This window comes from Macaca fascicularis, chromosome 4 (genome assembly GCF_037993035.2).
Source record: "Macaca fascicularis isolate 582-1 chromosome 4, T2T-MFA8v1.1".
Taxonomy (NCBI): domain Eukaryota; kingdom Metazoa; phylum Chordata; class Mammalia; order Primates; family Cercopithecidae; genus Macaca; species Macaca fascicularis.
In genome coordinates, this window is record NC_088378.1 from 15057791 (window position 1) to 15077912 (window position 20122).

General features: G+C 42.5%; 1 protein-coding gene and 1 non-coding gene across 3 annotated transcripts in view; one reads left to right on the forward strand and one right to left on the reverse strand.

Moving 5' to 3' along the window:
- Positions 1-20122, forward strand: part of RPF2 (ribosome production factor 2 homolog) — a 46996-nt gene that overhangs the window by 18368 nt on the left and 8506 nt on the right. For both annotated transcript variants that reach the window (XM_015448406.4, XM_005551594.5), the window contains exons 6-8: positions 1170-1246; positions 9690-9789; positions 17353-17455. In XM_015448406.4, coding sequence (XP_015303892.1) covers positions 1170-1246; positions 9690-9789; positions 17353-17455 — 280 coding nt within the window. The remainder of the gene's footprint in view (positions 1-1169; positions 1247-9689; positions 9790-17352; positions 17456-20122) is intronic.
- LOC123573176 (U6 spliceosomal RNA) lies at positions 9918-10021 on the reverse strand. Its single transcript, XR_006697918.2, has one exon. It is a non-coding gene; the product is annotated as a U6 spliceosomal RNA (small nuclear RNA).

Below are 20122 nucleotides of genomic sequence, written 5' to 3' on the forward strand. Positions count from 1 at the left end.
GAGGGATCAGGAGTAATCAATAAGCTGTAAACTAGTTTGGTGGGGTTTTTTGGTTTTGTTTTCACCTTGTGACATTGAATAAAAAATTTTTAGATCATGCCAGGCACGATGGCTCACGCCTGTAAATCCAGCCCTTTGGGAGGCTGAGGTGGGTGGATCACTTGAGGTCAGGAATTTGAGACCAGCCTGACTAATATGGTGAAACCCTGTCTCCACTAAAAATGCAAAAAAATAGCCAGGCATGGTAGCACACACCTGTAATCCTAGTTACACGGGAGGCTGAGGGAGGAGAATTGTTTGAACCAGGGAGGCGGAGGTTGCAGTGAGCTGAGATCATGCTATTTATTGCATTCTAGCCTGGGTGACACAGCAAGACTTCGTCTCAAAAAAAAAAAAAAAAAAAAAAAAAATTATGTCAGTCTGCAAGTAAAGAATGGGGCATATAAATAAATATGACCCTACCGATACAGTGAAGTGCCACAAGTAAGAAAGAATATGAAAAGATTTCCTGGTAATTCATGTTACTTAGAATGCCATTGCCTTCTGTCTCTGTTGGAATCAAATTCTGATTTAAACAGGAACCGTGGTCTCTTCGGGCTCTCAGCATCCCTGCCTACTGGGTTGTAGATGCAACATGATTACTTTATACTTGCATTGAGTGTCTCTGAGCTCCCACGTAGCATGGATCCATTGGAATTGGGGGAAAAAAATTATCCGAAGCTGTAGATTTTTTTTTTAGTATGATATATATATATATATATATATATGTACTAAATCAATATTAGAGTTAGTGTATCGACCCATGTAAATTAACCTTGCTCTAATATCTATTGAGTAAGTAGATTTGAAAATGAACCTTTGCCTCAGTGTATTGAGATTGAGTCTGGCATGCTTACTGGCTTAGGCAAGCCCTTTACCTTTTGTGGGCCATCATTTATTCTAGTATAAAATAAAGGAGTTGGGCTAGGTAATGTCTAAGATCCTTTCAATGACTAATATCATAACAATAAGTAGAGTTGAAAATGTAAGAAAGTGGGATATGTTTGCGGGATTATAGGGAGAAAGAAAAGAGGCAGATATTAGGACATTTTGAATACACAGCTCATGTGGGGATATGTAAGGTGGCTCTTTGGGAAAAATACATACTTAAAAATACATTTTCCTTCCAGGTCGTATGTATGACCACCATGTGCTGGATATGATTGAATTAGGTATTGAGAATTTCGTCTCTCTAAAAGACATTAAGGTAAGATACTCATCATAGAAATGAAAAGTATTTTGTAATGCTTCTCTTGGCCAGTAGTGACATCTTGTGGTGAAGAGTAGATCAAGAACTTTGTGTTTTTATTTTGACATGCTCTAGGATAAAAATGCAATTTTATTTTACCTTTCTTTTAAAAAGAGGAATATATTTGTAGTGCGTAGCAACATATGTGGACCTTGTGGCTGTTAGACTTCAGACTGTGGTTACTAATTCTTGTCTAGGCCATAGTTTAATTTTTTTTTTTTTGCTTTTTTCATAGTTTGAATTTATTTTTTTTTGTTTGTTTGTTTTATTTTATTTTTTTGAAACAGGGTCTCACTCTGTCACCCAGGCTGGAGACCAGTGGCATGAACATGGCTTACTCAGTCTCGACTTCCCGGGCTCAAGCAAGCCCCCACAGGGGCGTGCCAGCACGCCCAGCTAATTGTTTTGTATTTTTTTTTGTAGAGACAGGGTGTTGTCATGTTGCCCAAGCTGGTCTCAAATCCCTGAGCTCAAGGGCTCCCCCTGCCATGGTGTGAGCCAAAGCACCTGTAGGCCTATAGTTTAAATGCTGTCCTCTTCCTCTCAATTATCACAGCATCTATTTTATGGAACCTTAGAAAAACCTGTAGAATTTTCAAATTGAGTCCTCTTGTAAACCCAGGAAGCTCTGGCTGATTCTATAGTATTTTGGTTACTAACCACCAAATGGCAGCTCAGTTCACCCTTGGGGAGTTGTATCTTTTGTGTCATCTTTGTTTTAATGATAGTATGAAATAGAGTGTTCTAACTCGGCTCTTAGGTACAAATTGGGCTACTGTTCCCTCAGAACTCTGCTTCAGGCTTAATCTATCTTAGCAAATACATTATTTCACCTAGACCTCATAGCAATCTGGGTAAGGCCTAAGTAATTTTCTTTTTTGTATAGATTTGGAGATTGTGGCCCGTAGGGGTTTCACTGGTGAACTAGAATCACACATATAGTCAGTATAACCAAGATTAGGACTCCAGGGCTTTGGGAGAAGTGATATTATTGTTGGTAATAGAAAGTTATGTAACTACTGGCAGTTTATGGGTTTTTGAGGCTCATGGTCTAGTCGGAAGAATTGTAGCAAAAATATATAATTACTCTTTTCCCTGCCTGACTTTAAGAGAGGACATGCTTTCCAGGTTTGGGTAGAATTCCTGTACTAAGCAACTTTATCCCATGAGTTTGGAAAAAAAAGGTTCTTACCAGATCCCCATTTAGTCAGTCACCCCAGTTTCCTCAGGTACAGGTGGAACAGTGGTCTGAAATTGGATTTAGAGGCAGAACACTTGGATTTGAGGCCTGTCTTGGCTATTTAGATGACATTTGTGACCTGACAAGTTAATGGCTTCCTTAACCTTCAATTGCAATCACATATAAAATAAGTATAACAACATCAAATGAGATAATATATGTGAAAGTGCTTATCAGTAAAGATAATATTTTGGGAAGTATTTTGTAAAGTATATAAACTGTGATGCTTGATTATGGTGGAAGCCCTCATATTATTTTCTTTCTGTTTTTTTTCTTTGGAGACAGGGTCTCGCTCTGTCACCTAGGCTGGGGTGTAGTAGTGCGATCTCAGTTCACTGCACCCTTGACCTCCTGGGCTTAAGCAATCCTCCTACCTCAGCCTCCCAGGTACCTGGGACTATAGGTGTGTGCCACTTCACCTGGCTAATTTTTTTTTTTTGTAAAGACAAGCTCTCACAGTGTTGCCCAGACTGGTCCCAAACTCCTGGACTCAGGAGATCTTCCTGCCTCAGCCTCCCGAAGTGCTGGGGTGCCCAGCTGTCATATTATTATAGTGTCTCTTTGGGAGCATGCACAAATCTCTGGAGATGACCAGCGTAACCCCATTTCACCTTTACCACTGCTACTAGCTTATCACCAGCTTAGTGGGAGGGAGCACTGGCTAATGAGCACATGCCAGCCCCTCTAGTCTTTCCATTTCACTTCCAAAGCAATGAAATATTTCATTCACTGTGCAGCTTCTAAACTGGACCACAGTCCAGGCTCTCATGCCTGTAAGCCCATCACTTTGGGAGGCCCTGGCAGGAGGATTACTTGAGGCCAGGAATTTGAGACAAGCCTGGGCAACATAGCGAGACCTTGTCTCGTATATGTATAAAGTAAACCGGCTAGGCGCAGTGGCTCACACCTGTAATCCCAGTAGTTTGGGAGGCCAAGGCAGGCAGATCACCTGAGCTCAGGAGTTCGAGACCAGCCTGGCCAACATGGCGAAGCCCCATCTCTACTAAAAATAAAAAAATTAGCCAGGCATGGTGGTGCATGCCTGTAATCCCAGCTACTTGGGAGGCTGAAGCATGAGAATCTCTTGAACCCGGGAGGTGGAGGTTGCAGTGAGCCGAGATCATGCCACTGCACTCCAGCCTGGGCGACGGAGCAAGACTTTGTCTAAAAAAAAGAAAATAAAAAAGTAAACTGGACCACAAAACCATTATTACCAGGTTTCATTTCTTTTTTTGTTTTCTAGAGGCAAGGTCTCACTCTGTTGCCCAGGTTGGAGTACAGTGGTGGGATCACCACTCACTGCAGCCTTGAATTCTGGGCTCAGGCTATTATCCTGCCTCAGTCTCCTGAGTAGCTAGGACTGTAGGTGTGTGCCACCCAGCCCCGCCAAAATTTTTTTTTTTTTTTTGAGACGGAGTCTGGCTCTGTCACCCAGGCTGGAGTGCAGTGGCGCGATCTCGGCTCACTGCAAGCTCCGCCTCCCGGGTTTACGCCATTCTCCTGCCTCAGCCTCCCGAGTAGCTGGGACTACAGGCGCCGGCCACCTCGCCCGGCTAGTTTTTTTTGTATTTTTTAGTAGAGACGGGGTTTCACCGTGTTAGCCAGGATGGTCTCGATCTCCTGACCTCGTGATCCGCCCGTCTCGGCCTCCCAAAGTGCTGGGATTACAGGCTTGAGCCACCGCGCCCGGCCTTTTTTTTTTTTTTTTTAAGAAATGGGGTCTCACCATGTTGCCCTGGCTGGTCTCAAACTCCTGAGTTCAAGCGATCCTTCCGCCTTGGCCTCCCCAACCACTGGGATTACAGACATAAACCACTGCACCCAGCCCAGGTCTCATTCTAAACAAGAACCGTTTAAATTGAACACTACATTTTCACTCATGGAGTATATATATAACTATAAATTTTATTAATTGAGAATGTGCTTACATTGGCAATTCTTATGTGTACTCAGACTTATTAGGCAGTCCTTTTTTTTTTTGAGATGGAGTTTTGCTCTTGTGGCCTAGGCTGGAGTGCAGAGTGGCATGATCTTGGCTCACTACAACCTCTGCCTCCCAGGTTCAAGCAATTCTCCTGCCTCAGCCTCCCAAGTTGCTGGGATTACAGGCGCCCACCACCACGCCTGGCTAATTTTTGTATTTTTAGTAGAGACGGAGTTTTACCATGTTGGCCAGGCTAGTCTTGAACTCCTGATCTCAGGTGATCCACCTGCCTCAGCCTCCCAGAGTGCTGGGATTACAGGCGTAAGCCACCGTACCCGGCCCTAGTCTTTCACTTTTTACCTCTTTTTTTTTTTTTTTTTTTTAATTTTCTAACACCGGTGTCACCAATACCCCATTATTGATTACAGGTTTATATTTTTAATTTGTTTTGGTACACTTTCCCTTATCTTCCCTTTACTTCTCCTTTGTTTTTAAGATGTTTTGCTAGGTATTTCTTACCTCACCTACCTACTTTTGTTGCCAACCCTCTTTCCTCCGTTAACTTGTCCGTCTCCTCCACCATCCCCACCAGACAGAGTCTTGCTCTGTCACCCAGGCTAGAGTGCAGTGGCACGATCTCGTCTCACTGCAACATCCGCCTCCCTGGTTCAAGCAATTCTCCTTCCTCAGCCTCCCAAGTAGTTGGGATTACAGGTGCCTGCCACCATGCCCGGCTAATTTTTTTGTATTTTTAGCAGATACAATAAGAATATTTAACTCTTTAAACAAACTCAATGAGAATATTTAATATTAGACTCTACCAGGAAATTGAGTATTCTAGGAGCCTGTTTTCTCAAGATGGCCATACATCGAAGGATGATTATATTGAATGAAATAAGACTAGCCTGGACAACATAGTGAGACAAATTAGCCTTGCATGGTGGCATGTGCCTGCAGTCCCATCTACTTGAGAGGCTGAGGTGAGAGGATCGCTTGAGCCCAGGAGTTTAAGGTTGCTGGGAGCTATGATCGCTCCACTGCACTCTAGCCTGAGTAACAGAGTGAGGCATCACGTCTCCCTCACCGACAGAGTTTCACTCTTGTTGGCCAGGCTGGAGTGCAGCAGCCCAATTTCGGCTCACTGCAACCTCCGCCTTCCGGGTTAAGGAGATTCTCCTGCCTCAGCCTCCTGAGTAGCGGGATTACAGGTGTGTGCCACCACACCCAGCTGATTTTTGAATTTTTAGTAGAGACGGAGTTTCACCGTGTTAGTCAGGCTAGTCTTGAACTCCTGACCTCAGGTGATCCACCCACTTTTGGCCTCCCAAAGTGCTGGAATTATAGATGTGAGCCACCGCCCCCAGCCAGCTCATCTGTTGTAGACTCCTACCTAGTTCAGGGTGTTCATGATGTGCATGTGACTAGCATTTTTTTTTTTTTTTGGAAATGGAGTCTCACACTGTCGCCCAGGCTGGAGTGCAATGGCGTGATCTTGCCTCACTGCAACCTCCACCTCCTGGATTCACGCGATTCTCCTGCCTCAGCCTCCCAAGTAGCTGGGATTACAGGCGCACACTACCATCCCCGGCTAATTTTTTGTATTTTTAGTAGAGATGGAGTTTCACTATGTTGGCCAGACTGGTCTCGAACTTCTGACCTCGTGATCCACCTGCCTTGGCCTCTTAGAGTGCTAGGATTAGAGGCATGAGCCACTGTGCCTGGCCGTGACTAGTGTTTTTTAAAAATGGAATAGAGTAAAAAATATCAGTGCTGTATGTATTAAGTATTGGTGGGTTTTTTTGTTTTTTTTTTTTGTTTTTGAGACAGGGTCTTGCTTTGTCCCCCAGACTGGAGTGCAATGGTGCTATCTCAGCTCACTGCAACCTCCACCCCAAGGTTCAAGCGATTCTCTTGCCTCAGCCTCCCAAGTAGCTGGGATTACAGGCATGCGCCACCACGCCCGGCTAATTTTTGTAGCTTTAATAGAGATGGGGTTTCACCATGTTGGCCAGGTTGGTCTCAAACTTCTCACCTCAAGTGATCTACCCACCTCAGCCTTCCAAAGTGCTGGGATTACAGGTGTGAGCCACCGTGCCCAGCCAATTACTGTTTCACATAACTTTGATTTGTATTTGTATGATGTGTATACTGGGTGACAACTTCAATTTTTTTTTTTTTTTTTTTACTGTGCATTGTGGTCAGGATGGTTTGGAAGCCAAAAGTAGTTGTTGATGATGCTGTGCTTTTTGTTCCCTTCTGTACACCTAAATAGACTCTATAGACCTAGGGTCAGACTGGCATGGCTGGAGCATGGAAGACCTGTTAGATCTGGAATGTCCTTTCAGCTTCTCTATCAGACAGACAGATGTTAGGCACATCTCCATCTCCTAAGTATAGACCGTTGAGGTTCCGGGTTTGGAAGTAGAGAATGTCAACAAGAGTGGTCATGGTGAGCAGCAAAGCAACAGGTGACCTCTGGTCCTAGGGCAGAGGGTGTTTGGTTTTTGTACTGTTTTTTGTTTTGTTTTGTTGCTGGATTTTGGATAGCCCTTGATTTTTGGTCAGAACAGAGAATTTATAGGAAGCCCAGACCAAGTCATTCACCTTCCTCCATAAATTACTCACTCAGTTAAAGAATTGTTATTCTTTCATTTTTTGCCTCTTTGGTGGCTTCTAAATCCTCTTTTTAATCACATCACATTCTATTTGGTGTAAAAAATCTATAACTGGTGAAAATACTTTTTATAGTAAGAGTTTCAACACTGCTGATGAGAATTGGCCTATACTTTCTATAGCTTATATAAAATTACATTGCTTCTCATGTGAATGTCTAGTTGGTAGTTTAACTTAGCCTTCATTTTATTTTTATTTATTTATGTTTTTGAGGGTCTCACTCTGTCCCAGGCTGGAGTGTAGTGGCGTGAGCATGGCTCACGGCAGCCTGGACTTCCCCGGGCTCTGGTGATCCTTCCACCCCAGCCTCCCAAGTAGCTGGGACCATAGATGTGCACCACCACGCCTGGCTAATTGTTTTGTGTTTTGTTTGTTGTTTTTTTTTGAGACGGAGTCTCTGTCGCCGAGGCTGGACTGCTGTGGCGCTATCTCAGCTCACTGCAACCTCCACCTCCCATGTTCAAGTGATTTTCCTGTCTCAGCCTTTCAAGTAGCTGGGACTATAGGCACATACCCCTGCACCTGGCTAATTTTTATATTTTTTAGTAGAGACAGGGTTCCACCATGTTTGCCAGGCTGGTCTCAAACTCCTAACCTCAAGTGATGCGCCTGCCTCGGCCTCCTAAAGTGCTGGGATTATAAGGGTCAGTCACCGTGCCCAGCCTGTTTTATATTTTTTTGTAGAGACCGCGTTTCCCAGGCTGGTCTCAAACTCCTGGGCTCAAGCGATCTGCCCATCTTGGCCTCCTAAAGTGCTGGGATTACAAGTGTAAGCCACCATACCTAGCCTATAGCCTTCATTTTTTTTTTTTAATTGAGACAGCATCTTGCTCTATCACCCAAGCTAGAGTGCAGTGTCATGATCTTGGCTCACTACAAGCTCTGTTTCCTGGATTCAAGCGATTCTCCTGCCTCAGCTTCTGGAGTAGCTGGGACTACGGGCGTGTGCCACCACGCCCAGCCAACTTTTGCTATTTTTAGTAGAGACAGGGTTTCACCATGTTGGCCAGGCTGGTCTCGAACTCCTGACCTCAAGTGGTCAGCCAGTCTCTGCCTCTGGAAGTGCTAGGATTACAGGCGTGAACCACTGTGCCCAGTCCATAGCCTTCATTTTAAAATACTTTTTATAAGATATAGTAGGAAAGGTACAGTGGTACAAATAAATTATAATTAAATTTATTTACTCATTGAGACAAGGTCTCGCTCAGTCACCCAGGCTGGAGTACAGTGGCACGATCATGGCTTACTGCAGCTTCCACCTTCTGGGCTCAAGCGATCCTCCAACCTCATGTTCCGAGTGTCTGAGACCATGGGCACTCACCAACATGCCCAGCTAATTTCTAAAAGTTGTTTTTGGCCGGGTGTGGTGGCTCATGCCTATAATCCCACCACTTTGGGAGGCCAAGACCAGTGGATCACTTGAGGTCGGGAGTTCGAGACCAGCCTGACCAACATGGAGCTGTCTCTACTAAAAATACAAAATTAGCCAGGCGTGGTGGTGCATGCCTGTAATCCCAGCTACTTGGGAGGCAGAGGTTGCAGTGAGCCAAGATAGCACCATTGCGCTCCAGCCTGGGTAGCAGGAGTGAAACTCCATTTCAAAACAAAGGTTTTTGTAGAGATGAGGTCTCACTGTGTTGCCCAGGCTGCTCTTGAACTCACTCCTGGCCTCAGGCCGTCTTCCTGCTTTGGCCTCCCAAAGTGCTGGGTTTATAGGCATGAGCCATCACACCTGGCCTTAAATTTATTTTGATTCAGGGATGCTGGCCATCAGAAGGCTCTTTTGGTTAGTTGGTTGTATTGTGTTGTGTTGTGTTTTGCTTTTGCAAGTGTAACTTTTAATTTTATTCTTTGCATAGACTAATGTTTAAAAAGCCCGTTACATCATTCTTTTGCCATATTTTATTTGCTAATGTAAATGAATGGGACAAAGAATGGTTTTTTTAGTATAGAAGTCTAGAAGCTTAAAAACGTCATCTTAGCCAGGCCTGCACCTTTAGCCCAGATACTTGGAGGATGTCTTAAGCCCAAGAGTTTGAGTCCAGACTAGGCAACACAGCGAGAGCCTGTCTCTTTAAAAAAAAATCCCACCTCTGTTTTTACCTCTAATATCAGTATTCACAGACATAGTTTTAGAACAGTTAAAATGTGAAAACAAATTAGTGTAAAGTACCGACTACTTTAAAATCAGTATAGGCCAGTCACCGTGGTTCTCACCTATAATCCCAGCATTTTGGGAGGCCGAGGCAGGTGGATCATTTGAGGTCAGGAGTTTGAGACCAGCGTAACCAGCATGATGAAACCCAGTCTGTACGAAAAATACAAAAAAATTAACTGGGAATGGTGGCATGCACCTGTAGTCCCAGCTACTTGGGAGACTGAGGCAGGAGAATTGCTTGAACCCGGGAGGTGGAGGTTGCAGTGAGCTGAGACTGTGCCACTGTACTCCAGCTTGGATGACAGAGTGAGACTCCATATCAAAAATAATAATAATAATAATAAATCAGTATGTAAACAGTTTAGACTTTGGTAATTATATAATTGCATTTTTTTTTTTTTTTAAGAACAGTAAATGTCCTGAGGGAACAAAACCCATGCTAATATTTGCTGGTGATGATTTTGATGTAACAGAAGATTATAGAAGACTAAAAAGTCTTCTTATTGGTAAGTATTTTAGCATTTATTATCTTCAGAGTAGCTCAGGAAGGCAGTCTCAGACTGTCACTGGTGGCAGTTTGCCACTTTAGGTTTGTAACTTCTTTTTTCTCTTATTTTAAAAATAATATATACTGAAAATAATGGAGTGCTTCACAAATTTGCGGGCCATCCTTGCACAGGGGCCATATTAATCTCTGTGTGCTCCCAGTTTTGGTATATGTGCTGCCGAAGTGAGCACAGCTTCTTTTTCCTCCTTTTTTTGGACCTTTTTCTTTTTTTTCCCCCTTACCAGCAGCAAGAAAGTACCTAAGTGTCTCGGGAGAGTTAAAGCAGCTGTTGTACTGTGCAGATGATTATTTCCCAATGTGTTAGTAACTTAGGTATTACTTACATAGTGTTTTATAAAATTCCTGCACCCATCTCCTGTCATTCCTAGCATCATTTAAAATTAAATTTAGAAAGTTGAGGGATTAAAATTTCAAGATTGTATGTATCACTGACTTCCAACTCAAAAACCTTAATTAGTTTTTCTGAGTTGAATATACAAGGCCTTTCACAACATATAACCAATGTAACTTGGCCTTCTTGATCTCCTACTTCTTTTTTCCATTAGAAAGGGTTTATTGCCAATATATTATTCACATTTCTGTTGTCTATTCTGGTATTACTCTTACTTATCCAGTTTCTACTAATTCATTTCAGTGTCAGATCGTCAAGTTTCTTTTCTTCTCTAGGAAGCCCTCAGTGACCTTCCTGGCTCCTTTTTTTTTTTTTTTTTTTTTTTTTTTAAAGATGGAGTCTTGCTCTGTTGCCCAGGCTGGAGAGCAATGATGTGATCTCGGCTCACTGCAACCTCCACCTCCCGGGTTCAAGCAGTTCTGCCTCAGCCTCCCAGGTAGCTGGGATTACAGGCTCCTGCCACCATGCCTCGCTAATTTTATTTTATTTTTTTTTATTTTTAGTAGAGATGGGGTTTTGCCATGTTGGCCAGGCTGGTCTTGAATTACTAACGCCAGGTAATCCACCCTCCTTGGCCTCCCAAAGTGCTGGGATTACAGGTATGAGCCACTGCGACAGGCCCCGGCTCATTTTTACTTTATTACCATCATCATCCTAAGTGCCAGGCATATAGTAGGCACTTCATATACACTGCTTCATTCTAACAAGAACCTCGCGAGGTTGTTCTACAGATAACCCACACCTAGTGAACTATGCTAGTTCTTAATGATTTGTGTAATGAATGTAAGGACTACATCCTTTTCTGTTTTTTTCTCCTTTATGAGACAAGTCGTGCTCTGATGCCCAGGCTGGAGTGCAGTAGCTTAATCATGGCTCACTGCAGCCTCAACCTCCCGGACTCAAGTGATCCTCCTACCTCAGCCTCCTAAGTAGCTGGGACCATAGACATATGCCACCATACCTGGCTAATTTTTAAAATTTTTTGTTAAGACGGGGTCTCACTGTGTTGCCCAGGCTGGTCTTGAACTTCATGACTTAAGCAATCCTCCCACCTCAACCCCTCAGAGTGCTGGGATTACAGGTGTGAGCCACTACACCCAGCCTCCATGATTTTTAAAAGGTTACTAATACTTAGCATTCCGCGAATCTATTTGCCAGCTCTTTTATAACTCTAGAAAGTAATTTAATTTTCCAAGAGATTGGTACTAATTTAAAGGGTCTAGGGGGTCTGTGTCTCTGTCTCTCAATTTTTTTTTTTTTTTTGGAGACAGCATCTTGCTCTGTCATTCAGGCTGGAGTGTACTGGTGTGATCACGCCTTACTGCAGCCTCAACCTTTTGAGCTCAAGCAGTCCTCTACCTCCTGAGCAGCTGGGACTACAGGTTCACACCACCATGCCCAGCTAGTTTTTATTTTAATTTTTTGTAGAGATGGGGGTCTCTCTATATTGCCCAGGCCGGTCTTGAACTCCTGAGCTCAAGCGATCCACCTGCCTCAGCTTTCCAAAGTGCTGAGATTACAGGCATGAGCCACTGCACCTAGCTCTCTCCAATTTAAGAAAATCTTACTGAATTTTTTGCTTCTTTTCCCTCATGGGGTTTGAGAGATTCAGCTTTTCCTGCACAGTGCACTGTTACTCTCAAAGCAGCAGTCTTTTATGTTCCTATTTCACCTCAGTGTTGATAGCCACGAGGCCTCCATCTAATGCTCAGTGGCATTTTCTACGTTATTCCATTTGAGCTTTTCTTGCACCATGCTTACAGGCTTATGCTACACTTTTTGTTACCCTTCTTTTAAATTTTTATGTACTTTGCCCTAGATCACTTTTGAAAAATTGATGGCATATAAAGTTAAGTTGTATACACATGCTTTACAAATCTGAGCCCACCAAAAAAACTTTGTGACAAACATATTGCTTTCATTTTTTCTTTTTGGGATTATTTTTGGTCTTTATTATCAGGATTATAATTTTTAGGGGAAAAAACCCAGTCACCCATTCTTGGCATTGTAATTTTTAGAACTTATTTCCCTTATTTTTTTTTTTTTTTTTTTTTTTGAGACGGAGTCTGGCTCTGTCACCCAGGCTGGAGTGCAGTGGCGCGATCTCGGCTCACTGCAAGCTCCGCCTCCCGGGTTTATGCCATTCTCCTGCCTCAGCCTCCCGAGTAGCTGGGACTACAGGCGCCCACCACCTCGCCCGGCTAGTTTTTTGTATTTTTTAGTAGAGACGGGGTTTCACCGTGTTAGCCAGGATGGTCTCGATCTCCTGACCTCGTGATCCGCCCGTCTCGGCCTCCCAAAGTGCTGGGATTAGAACTTATTTCCCTTATTAAAGAACCACTATTATCTGTTTAATCTTTACAAAAGTTCTTGAGTTCAATGGCATTCCCATTTTACAGATGAGAAAACAAACAGGGGCTCTGAGAACTTAAATGAGAGCTATTAAGTAGGTAAAGCCGAGTTGAAACCTAAAGTTTCCAAAGCCTGAGCTTTTCTTCCCCTACTGTCCATCTTGCCTGTGGTGAACATATTCCCATGATCCCTTCTAGAATCTTTCTAGGTTCTTATCCACATTTTCCATGAATTCGTACATGAAAGACAATGACCAATATTTCCTTCTCTCAATATTATATATCCCAAATTATCAAGGCTTTTTTTTTTTTTTTTTTTTTTGGAGATGGAGTCTCACTCTGTCGCCCTGGTGTGATCTCAGCTCACTGCAACCTCCACCTCCCAGGTTCAAGCAATTCTCCTGCCTTAGCCTCTTTAGTACCTGGGACCACGGTTACATACCACCACACCCAGCTAATTTTTTATATTTTTAGTAAAGGCTGGGTTTCACCATGTTGGCCAGGCTGGTCTTGAACTCCTGACCTCAAGTGATCTGCCTGCCTTGGCTTCCCAAAATGCTGAGATTATAGACATGAGCCACCGTGCCTGGCCAAGGATATTTTTCCAACCAAACTGTCAGCCAGATTTTCAGCTAAGATTTCCATTACTTGTACTCCATTGACCCCGATTTTTTGCCTTTTTCTCTTTCCCCTAGGTCTCCCATATAATTGTTTATTGTCAGTGAGGCAGATACTTATAATTTGTTATAACAGAGAGAGCTTTTGTTTGCATTTGTTTAAATGTTTGTTGTATTTTAATAAGCCCCACCTTCTCATTATTTTGTGCTTCCACTAGATGGCAGGAATAATCACATAATGCAGTGATGAGTGGAAGGGAGTGAAAACCAAAAAGGAATCTGTACAGAAGCAGAAAGGTAGAAGAGGAACAGATTCAGACTGTAGGGCACTAAGGGAAGTTGGGTTTTCAGTATAAATATGAAGTAAAACAACTGCTCCTTGGTTTATGTTGTGTGTTCAAATGAAATATCAGTAGGGAGCAAGAAATGTATGAAGGGCTTTCATTTAGGAAGCTCCTTTTCTTTTTTTTCTTGACCAAAAAGAAAAATTGACCTTTTTTTTCATGCAAGATACCCATTTTGTTCATTCTGAATTTGTTTGCATCTTTTTTTTTTTTTTTTTTTTTTTTTTTTTTTTTTTTTTTGAGACAGGGTCTCACTCTGTTGCCCAGGCTGGAGTGCAGTGGCACAATCATGGCTCATTGTAGCCTCAACTTCCTGGTCTCAAACGATCCTCCTACCTCATTCCCCTCAGTAGCTAGGATCCCAGGTAGATGTCATCACGCCCAGCTAATTTTTTTTTTATTTCTTGTAGACATGAGGTCTTGCTACATTGCTTGGGCTGGTCTCAGAGTCCTAGACTCAGGCAGCCCTCCAGCCTCAGCCTCCCAAAGTTGGAGTTGTGAGCCAGTGTGCCTGGCCTATTCTTCCCTTCTTAAATGGTAGCATATTATTTATGTGGTTTTTTTAAAATTTGGAGTAGAGGAATTTTTAATTCTGATTTTCATTATATAATTGAGAAAACTGAGGCCTGAAGAGGTGAGTAGCTTTTCTAAGGTCATGCATTTACCAAGTGGCATATTAAAGTTTTGAATTTAGGTCTTTTTATAGTACATGCTTTTATTTCTTATTTGTTTAGTTTTTGAGATGGAGTCTCACTCTGTCGCCCAGGCTGGAGTGCAATGGTGCAATCTCGGCTCACTGCAACCTCTGCATCAGCTGTTCAAGCGATTCTTCTGCCCCAGCCTCCTGAGTAGCTGGGATTACAGGCATTCACCACCATGCCTGGATAATTTTTGTATTTTTTGTAGAGATGGGTTTTTGCCACGTTGGCCAGGCTGGTCTCGAACTCCTGGCCTCAGGTGATCCACCCATCTTGGCCTCCCAAAGTGCTGGGATTATAGGCATGAGCCACCATGCCCAGCCATGCTTTTATTTATACAGTATTATTATACTTCAGGTTCTCAGGTTCATAAAGTTGTTTATCATACTTCTTGGTCAAAATCCTTACAATGTATGTACCACTTGCATGGGATCGTTCCCAACTAGAAATGATCTTTCTCTCCTCAGAACTTCCAGAATGGTTTATACTGTTCTCCTTTAATGTGCTATTTTAAATTGCAGTTGTTTGTATGTATTCATATCTACCTAGAATGCGGGGCCCCTGGTAGAAAGATGCTATATGTCATTTATCATTATGCATAATAGGTGCTCTGGTAGAATTTGTTAAGTGAATGGATTCTTGCCAATGGTATTCATGTATAAACAATACTCTGTTGTTTCTAGCCAGAAAATATCATGCTGTTAGCTGTATTTGCTTTTGGTTACTAAGTACTACCATTTATGCCCTCCCATTTTCATTCATTACTTGTTTGTGTTACCTTGATGATTTGCAAACTTTAGGGAAATTTCAGTTTGGCAGTTAAGAGAAATGTTGTAATAAAAGGATGACTACTTCAAACTATTGGATACAGACTGAAAATCCTTTTATATTCATAGTCTTAGAAATTTTGACCTATTAAAGAGTACTTTTCCATGTGCTTATTGTGTTCCTAAAGTTTTCTCCCAAAGCTTATGGAAAAAGCACAGATGCCCTGAAAATTTTGCATTATGAAAGTTGTTTCGGAGCAGACTGGAATGTACATATTTTGTTCCCCAGAACTACTCTGACTTCTGTAATGCCACACCAATGAGTGGGCTTGGCATTGGTGTGGCATTACCGAAGCATAACTTGGCCACTAAAGGAGAGCCAGGCTTTGGCAAAATTATGGGAAAGCTCTTTATTATGATATTTAGATTAAAATATCTTGAAAAGTACAAACTTGTTTTATAAAAATGTCCCAGGCCAGGCGCATGGTGGCTCATGCCTGTAATCCCAACACTTTGAGAGACCAAGGCAGGAGGAGTGCTTGAGTCCAGGAGTTCGAAACCAGCCTGGGCAACATAGTGAGACCCCATCTCTATATATGTATAAATATATGTAATATATGTACTTTTTTTTAAATTAAAAATGTTCATTAGGGTTTTTTGTTTTTTTTTCTCGTTTGGGGGAGTAGAGAAGGGTAATATATGAATGTGCCTGTACACTTGTGTTTGTTTTATACACATTAATGCTGATTTTTTTTTTTTTTTTTTTTTTTTGAGACTGAGTCTTGCCCTGTCACCCAGGCTGGAGAGTACAGTGACACGATCTCGGCTCACTGTAATCTCTGCCTCCCAGGTTCAAGTGATTTTCCTGCCTCAACCTCGCAAGTAGCTGGGACTACAGGCACGTGCCACCACACCCCGCTAATTTTTTGTAGTTTTAGTAGAGACGGGACTTCACTGTGTTAGCCAGGATGGTCTCAATCTCCTGACCTCGTGATTCGCCCGCCTCGGCCTCCCAAGATGACAGGCATGAGCCACCGCATCCGGCCTGTGATTTTCTTTTGGTTAACCACAAGAAGGGAAAAGCAGACAACAAAAGATGTGTACATCTGTGCACATGGAGATCATCTGCATCTTATGGGCTAATGGGAAGAGGGAAGGAAAATGCTAGGTGGCTACAGAATGGGACTAGAATAAAATTTCCTACTTACTACGTCACCTGCCTTGGGCAGCTCTTCCTAAGCAAACTTGGATACATTTTTATATAGAATTTTATCTTAGTCAAATGTTATTCATGAATTTCCATTTAGCCTTCTTGAGGTTCGATTTTCTCAGCTGTAAAATTAAGGTATCACACTTGTTTTCCAAACTTCTTTCATAGCCAAGTCCGTGTAGTATCTATAGCGTGCAGTTCACTGGAGATTTTCTTTTAATTACTCCTCTTTTTATGTTACTGCTTGAGATGGGTTTTGCTCTGTCACCCTCACTGGAGTCCAGTGGTTCAGCAATCCTCCCACCTTAGCCCTTCCAGTAGCCGGGACTACAACCTGGCTAAATTTTTATACTTTTAGTGGAGATGAGGTTTCATCGTGTTGCCCAGACTGGCCTCAAACTCCTGAGCTTAAACGGTTTGCCCACCTCAGTCTCCCAAAGTGCTGGGATTACAGGCATGAGCCACTGCCTGGCCGACTACTCTTTTTAAAAGGAAACTTTATGTCCCTGTCATAAATGGAGAATGGTACAGGATAAAATAAATATGTAGTAAATTATATCTGGCTTTGTATCATTAAAATGCTCGCATGTGCCACCAGTGGTATGATTACCACTTTGTGAGAAAAAAGCCTATCCCTGATATCCAAGTTTCTTTTCTGGCATTAACAGTTTATAAAGTTTCTTATCCTTTGCTTATATAATCAAAATTTCTTCTTAGAATTTTTTTCTTGTTGACTTCCCTCATAGAAAAAAAAATTGAAGCTAATTTGATTTTAATAGTCAGTTTGAACAATCATTTTTACAGAAATTTGCTACCTTCATCTACCTATAGGTTAAAATTTTATGCTTTGATTTACATTTTTTTAATGGATATGATTTTTTGTTGCCGAGCTGACTCAGAGGAAGAACTTCAAAACTGAAACATTAAATGTCTCAGTGAACTGAACACAGAAATAAAGTCATGAGATTAAATGCTTAAGGGGTGAGACCTTCAGACATTTTTCAGGAATCGTTTTTTATGCTTTTTTAGATAAGTATTGGAACAAAACTGTTTAGAATGCAGTTGTAACTGAATTTTGCAAGTATTTGTTTTGTTTTGTTAACAATTTAATATGTGCTTTTAGATTTCTTCAGAGGCCCCACAGTATCAAATATCCGCCTGGCTGGATTAGAGTATGTTCTGCACTTCACTGCACTGAATGGGAAGATTTACTTTCGAAGCTATAAGTAAGAGCATTTCTTCGCATATTTTCTTAATCCTCAGGGTTAGCGTTTAAAACTGTGTGACTGTTTTATAGAGCCCAAACTTAGAATTGGTATCTGGCCAAAAGGTGTTTTGGAGAGTTGGCGGGATAGCAGTGGCACCAGCTCTCTGCTGATCCTCAGTCCTTTGCCTCTGAAACCCTACTTTTCCAGTGCCCCAGAGCATCTGATACTGCAGTGTCACTGAGCCAGGTGCACCAGCTCTTCCTAGCTTTATGCAGCATCTCTTTATTGTTCTTGGTTGGATTCGCAGCACTAAGCCACAAATCCTTGGCCAGCCGAAGCAAATCTCAAAACCCTAAGTCTAAACAATTGAGTCTAAAAGGAATAAGAAGATTCAGTGGCTAGATTCATTTCACCCTGTCTCTCTAGCCTAGGCCTTCTACCCCTACCACAGTATAACTATATTATAACTTAAGCAGGCTGAGCACGGTGGCTCACACCTGTAATCCCAGCACTTTGAGAGGCCGAGGCAGGCAGATCACTCAAGCCCAGGAGTTCAAGAGCAGCCTGGCCGACATGACAAAACCCTATCTCTACTAAAAAAATATAAAAATTAGCCCAGCGTGGTGGCACATGCCTGTAGTTCCAGCTGCTCAGGAGGCTGAGGCACAAAAATCGCTTGAACCCGGGAGGTGCAAGTTGCAGTGAGCCATGATTGTGCCACTGCACTCCAGCCTGGGCAACAAAGTGAGAGCCCTGTCTCAAAAAAAAAAAAAAACAAAAAAATAACCTCTTAAGCAGATTCTATGTTTATTAAAGAATTAATGACATGCTATAATTGTGGTTCTTGAGGTAAGCGTGTGACTTCTCTTTTTTAAGGCGTTGGTACTGGCTGACAGAGCACACAGTTTCCTAAAGAATACACTGACTCCCACAAATTGCCTTTCTCTGTACATTGAGTTTAGACTTTGCTGTACATTTTGAGCTATGGTGTGGCTGGCGCCGCAGCCTGAGAGCTGACAGCTTGGTGTTGACAGTGTCTTCCGTCCAGTCGTGCTGGTTGTGCAGCCATTTGTATCTAGCATTTCGTGCATGGTTTTTGTTTTCCTTCACAATGAAATACATGACTGATGTCCAATGAAATGTCCAAATGAAACTTATATATTCACCTCTTGTCAGCTAGTAATTTCCATCTTGGGCTCAACCGTATTAAATCAGAGACACTTAGTTTTCTCCATATGATTAATACAACCACTTCTGTTTTTCTATTTTCCTCTCACTAAAAATAAAATAATAAGGCAAAATGCAATAAAATACCCAATGATCATAAGATGTAGTTAGTGACTTTATAATTTTTAGCTAGTTAAGATCGAAAGCCCTAAGTCTCCTGTTTGAGTTTCCATATGTGATCTGGGGGCTTCTAAGTATATATTATACTATATAGTAGATGACTGTTATTTAGAGAACAAGAAATAAAAGATGAAAAATCACTAATATAAAAAGGTACTCAGGCCGGACATGGTGGCTCACGCCTGTAATCCCAGAACTTTGGGAGGCCGAGGTGGGTGGATTGCTTGAGGCCAGGAGTTCAAGACCAGCCTGGCCAACACAGCAAAACCCATCTCTACTAAAAATACAAAAATTAGCTGGACATGGTGGCACACGCCTGTCCTCCCAGCTACTTAGGAGGCTGAGGCAGGACAATTGAGCCCAGGACGCAGAGGTTGCAGAGAGTGGGCGGATCACTTGAGATGAGGAGTTCAAGACCAGCCTGGCCAACATGGAGAAACCCCGTCTCTATTAAAAAATACAAAAATTAAGTGGGTATGGTGTCACACGCCTGTAACCCCAGCTACTCAGGAGTCTGTGGCACAAGAATTGCTTGAGCCTGGGCCACACGCCTATAATCCCGGCTACTTGGGCGGCTGTGGCACGAGAATTGCTTCAACTTGGGAGGCAGAGGTTGCAATGAGCTGAGATCATGCCAGTGCACTCCAGTCTAGGCGACACAGTAAGACTGTCTGAAAAAAAAACAAAACCTTATGTTGGCTGGACACCTGTCATCCCAGCACTTGGGAGGCCTAGGCGGGTGGATCACCTGAGGTCAAGAGTTCCAGACCAGCCTGGCCAACATGGCAAAATACCGTCTCTACTAAAGATACAAAAATTAGTCGGGCATGGTGGTAGACTCCTGTAATCCCAGCTACTCGGGAGGCTGAGGCTGGAGAATTGCTTGAACCTGGGAGACAGAGGTTGCAGTGAGCTGGATCACGGCATTGCACTCCAGCCTGGACAACAAGAGTGAAAGAAACTCCGTCTCAGATAAAAAATAATAAAATAAAAATTGTATAAAATTACCTTCAAGCTATGTGTATAAACTGTGTATGAAGCATAAATGAATTTTGTGTTTGGACTTGGGTCTCATCCCCAAGATATCTCATTATGTGTATGCAAGTATTTCAAAATCTGAAAAAAAACAGAAATCTGGAACACTTTTCTTTCTTTCTTTTTTTTTTTTTTTTGAGACTGAGTCTCACTCTGTTGCCCAGGCTGGAATGCAGTGACGCAATCTCAGCTCACTGCAGCCTCTGCCTCCCGGGTTCATGCCATTCTCCTGCCTCAGCCTCCCAAGTAGCTGGAACTACTGGCGCCTGCCACCATGCCTGGCTAATTTTTTGTATTTTTAGT